At 52.8% G+C, this 4,479-nt stretch overlaps 1 protein-coding gene across 1 annotated transcript; it reads right to left on the bottom strand.

The window, feature by feature from the left end:
• Positions 1-2,818: 2,818 nt before the first annotated feature.
• Positions 2,819-3,829, bottom strand: LOC104505621 (claudin-19-like; the record flags this gene model as incomplete). Its single annotated transcript, XM_010156434.1, is given in 4 exon segments — positions 2,819-2,928; positions 2,931-2,965; positions 3,427-3,514; positions 3,665-3,829. Coding segments are annotated over 4 exon segments (398 nt in total), but the record flags the coding sequence as incomplete, so codon positions are not given.
• Between the last annotated feature and the right edge of the window lie 650 nt (positions 3,830-4,479).

Raw genomic sequence — 4,479 nt, 5'->3', positions numbered from 1 at the left:
ATAATTTTTATATTAGTTCACAGGGTTTGTATGCAAGCAAGAGGTATGACCAGAGACCCAAATACTGTTCCTCATGTGGGTTTCATGAGATAAGTGTGTTTGGGGCAGAGGGGAGCCATGTTTTAGCCTGGATGCGATGTGGACGGACGCAGATCCCACACATCGCAGCGAGCCTGGCGTCCAGTTCCTATATTTTATCCTGCTTTGCCCTGTGTAAAACACACAAGGGATTGTCTGGAGGACAGTGGGGGCCTTTATACCCCTGAACATATTATCACTGCTCAGCTATTTTCCCACTCCCCCCCCCTCCTTTGCTGTGCTTCCAGCCCAGGCGTTCATCCCCAGGGAGCCCTCCGGTGACCCGTGGAGATGTCACGGGAGACACCAAGGACCCCAATTCCCTGTTTTTGGAGATGGGATGGGGTGTATCTGATGGACCAGTTGCTGTGGGCAGGATGAGGATGCTGAGGTAAGACACCGGCCATGCAAAAACCTGGATGGAAACCATCATTCCCAAGGAAAACCAGGCACAGCTTCATGGCGAGGGTGGGGAGGGGGGTAGTGCTGGCCCCAAGCAAAAATCTGCTCAAATTAGCAAAGTGCCCAGTTAGGCACGAGACAGCTCAGAACTCATGGAAAATGGGACAAAATAAGGGAGAGCCTAGCTCTGAGGGGCAGTAAGAGGAGGATGATGGTTGCGTTTCAGCCTGTGCAGGGGCTGCTGGCAGGAGCTGCTGGGTGCAACCCTGCTGCATGGACACTGGGGCTTTTCCACGGGATTAGCCTTAAATCAAGTAATTTTTAAGGCCACAACCTCTCCTCTGAGAGCAACACATGGCAAAAGACTTGAGATATTTAGCCCAGGAGGGCAAAAATACGTTCAGCATGGGGGAGAAGGAGTCCCTTGCACAGGGCTGGCCCAGGTTTGGAAGAGGAGGAGAACTAAGAGACGATTTCAGGAAGATGTCCATTATCGGAAATATTTTAATACCACTGAGTCACAATTTTTAGTACAAACAATCAGCAAAAAAATGCATTTAAAAATCCCAACCGGTCCCATTCCCACAGCCACACATCCCATAGAAAAGTTAATGCAGTTTTATATTAGATGAATAAAAAGCTGCTTCTACACAACACTGTGCTCTTGATATAAAAACGCCTTTTTGATTGATTTTTTTTTTATTTTAAAGCATGAGTTTCCTTTTCAATCCTCACTGCAGTAGCCTTTGGTGTGTATTTTGGGATGGGAACCCCGTAAGTTGGGTTCAGCCAACCAAGCACCTGATGGGTGAAGACAGACTATAAGCACTGCTCTCCCCTGATGGGTGAAGAAGACATTTTTACAGGGGGTCTGCAATTTAAGAGAGAAAGAGGGCTGTTAGTCCCATGTGAGAGAGAGAAATCACCCTCCCCCGGGGCAAAAATAGCGTTGCTTCCCCTCTAGCATGGACCAGGACCCAAAGCAGCACATGGGTATAAAATAAAATAGAGGGAAATGAAATAAAATAGAGGAAAATGAAGTAGAGGGAAACAAAATAAAGTAGAAGAAAATAAAATAGAGGTGAAGAAAATAAAATAGAGGTAAATAAAATAAAAAAGAGCAAAATGAAATAAAAAACAGTTACTTCAGCTAATTGGTATTAAAAAAATTAAATAATTATTTAAAAAACACAATCAGGTTCTTTGGATCATTTCCACTGTTTTTTCCTGCAGGTTGCTGGTGTATCACATGCAAGATGGATGGATGGATGGATGGATGGATGGATGGATGGATGGATGGATGGATGGAGATCCAGGAGGGTTTGGGGGGATTTACAGATGAAATTGGAGATAAAGCATTGGCAGGGCAGTTAGTAGTCTCGAGGTACAAGGAGGTGGAGGTAATTAGCACGCCGACGTTTGAAGACTTCACTGCCCGCTCCAGGGGATCCTGTCGGGGGAAGAGGGATTTGGACACAGCGGGAAGGCATCATAATTCACGTGTCTGTCCATCTGCTATCTGAAATAGCTGTGCTGGGCACCAAAAATAAAAATAAACCACTGCTTTGTGTTCAAAGCCCCCTTTTGGCCTGCTGTAATTTGTCCAACGCCATTTATTCTTCCGCTTAACAAGGCCACGTAATTGGGCCTGGTGAGCAACGAGCTCAGGGCTGATTTTAGCTGGCAGAGCTCAGCTGGAGCACCAGCAAGCGGGTCGTTTCTAATGCCTCGGTTGCTCAAATCAAGAATTAATAATAATAGAAAAAAATGTTGCTTTTGGGTAGCAATGAGGCAGGGGAACCCTTGCACCCCGAAAGCATCCCTCTGCCAAGAGCAGGACGCAGGGATGCTCAAGCCTGGGTCTTATGGGAGGTGGGCAGCAGCTTCAGCCTGGGAAACCAAGTGCCAGCTTTGCTCGGCGTTTGCTCCCAAAACCAGGAGGGAGAGGTGGGGGGTCACAGCACGAAGCATGTCTGTGCAGCACACCCCCGTGAGAGCATCACTGTGCCCCCGCCCGTGCCGGCACTGCCCTGCCGCTGACGTCGCTCCGCAGCATTCGCGTGAGAGACGGACACGATCCAGCCACCCATGGTCCCGGCCACCCCGGGGGGGTCAACCCGCCCGACTGGTGGGACCCTGGTAATGATGGATATGGAAGCATGACCCAAAAAAACCCTATTTTGGAGAATGGTGCTGGAAATGGTGCCAAAACCTGGAAGATGATGAGAAGAAAGGTCTCATGGGGCAGCCAGGGACCATGCAGGGTGGGATAGCTGGGATCTTGCCTGTTTGGGGGATGGGAGGGAGGCACCGGGCGACAGGAAGGCAGGGTAAGGGATCAGACGTACTCCCGGGCCGTTGAAGGCTGCGACTGCCGGTAGTACTGCTGTCCTCGACGCTCCTTGGGGGGGCAGGAGCAGCACAGGAGGGAGCCCCCCAGCAGGGTGCCCCCCAGCCGATGAAGAGAGCCGAGCCGAATTCATACCTGTGGCAATAAACAGCGGGGAGCATCGGGTGGGGGAGGGGGGCAGAAAAGGCAGAGCTGCAGATTGAGACGGACACAAAAACGTTCGAAGCCCTGATGAGGCTACAGGGGACGTTGAGGCAGATGTTGGTTCCCCATTTTGGCCAGCCCCATCTTTCACATGGGCCAGATCCGGACACAAGAGTTCTCTGTGCTTTAAGTCTCCCTTGGGCTGAAACTCCACGTGAGCGCTCTTACTCTGTCCCAGCACAAAGTAATCAGCGGTAACGACTAAAACTAGAGTCGGGGAGACCTTCTGCACCATGGCAGCTGTGGGGTGGCACAGGTCCCATCCTGGCTGCCCAGCACATCTGCCTACGACCCCGCGTGATGCCAAAACTGGCAATGGAAGGTTCTGTTGTTGGAAGCATGGGGACAAGCCAGGATGCCGATAAATTCCATTCCCCAAGCCGAGCTCGTACCTGGCATTGATGGGGACAGTGCTCTCCCTGAAGAATTCGTAGGTCACCTGTGTTGCGTACAAGGACACGGCGGCCAACGTGCAGAGACCTGGATGTCAAACGTCGAACATCAGCAGCGCCCAATCCAACACCAAACCAGCTCCATCACCCTTCCTTCCATCAAACAGCTGTTCAAAGCTGTTTGAGGTCTTCAGCACCGGAGGTGTGCAGGGGTGGTGCTGGCAAGGTGCTGCCTTACCGGAGAGGATGAAGAGGATGCCACCAGCAACAGCGATGCGGCTCTTGGTAACGGGATCCTCTTCACCGACTTTGGTGCATTTCATGCCCACCACGCTCACAATGATGCCGAAAAAGCCCAGGAGGAGAGAAATCACCATGAGAGCCCGGGAGGTCTGGATGTGAACTGCAAGGCGCGGGGAGGAAAAGCGCTCGCCAGCGTGTGCTTTCGCCTACAGCCGGTCTCTCCCAAAGCAAGGTCACCTCGTCCCACACCGGGATGAACCTCTCCTTAACCCTGTCCTTGCTGCGAGGCTCCCTTGCCACCCCTTCCCCATGCTGAGGTGGGGAGATCTCAGCTCAACTCGGGGCAGCGATTCAACCCCCTTCCCTGACCTTCCTCCCTGCCACCCTCCTTCTCACCGGGATTCCCTGGGCTGGGAAACACTTTGCCCGAAGCAGCAGCTTGGCCTCCAAACCCCACAGGGGCGATGCACAGCCCCAGGGCTGTCATGTCCCCACGGGGCACTGTCGGTCCCAAACGTGACACCCACCCCGGAGCTCAAACCCGCAGGCACAAGAGGGCCCCAGACCCGGGGTTGGGGGGGGGCTTAGACCCACAGGGTGGCAAAGCAAGAGGCAAAGGGGGCTCAGACCCTTTTGGTGGGAGCTCAAGTGTATTAGAGGGCCTCCGACCCAGGGGGACACTCGTGGAGAGGGTAGTGACCTGGGAGTTTCAAACCCATGGAGGGAGTGGGAGGTCAAATCCATCGAGGGGCTCGGACTCACGGAGGCTGACTCCAACCCACAGTGGGGCTCAGACCCATATGGGGGAGG

This window comes from Eurypyga helias, unplaced genomic scaffold (genome assembly GCF_000690775.1).
Source record: "Eurypyga helias isolate BGI_N326 unplaced genomic scaffold, ASM69077v1 scaffold50887, whole genome shotgun sequence".
Classification (NCBI taxonomy): Eukaryota; Metazoa; Chordata; class Aves; order Eurypygiformes; family Eurypygidae; genus Eurypyga; species Eurypyga helias.
This window is presented reverse-complemented; position numbering and strand designations above follow the sequence as displayed.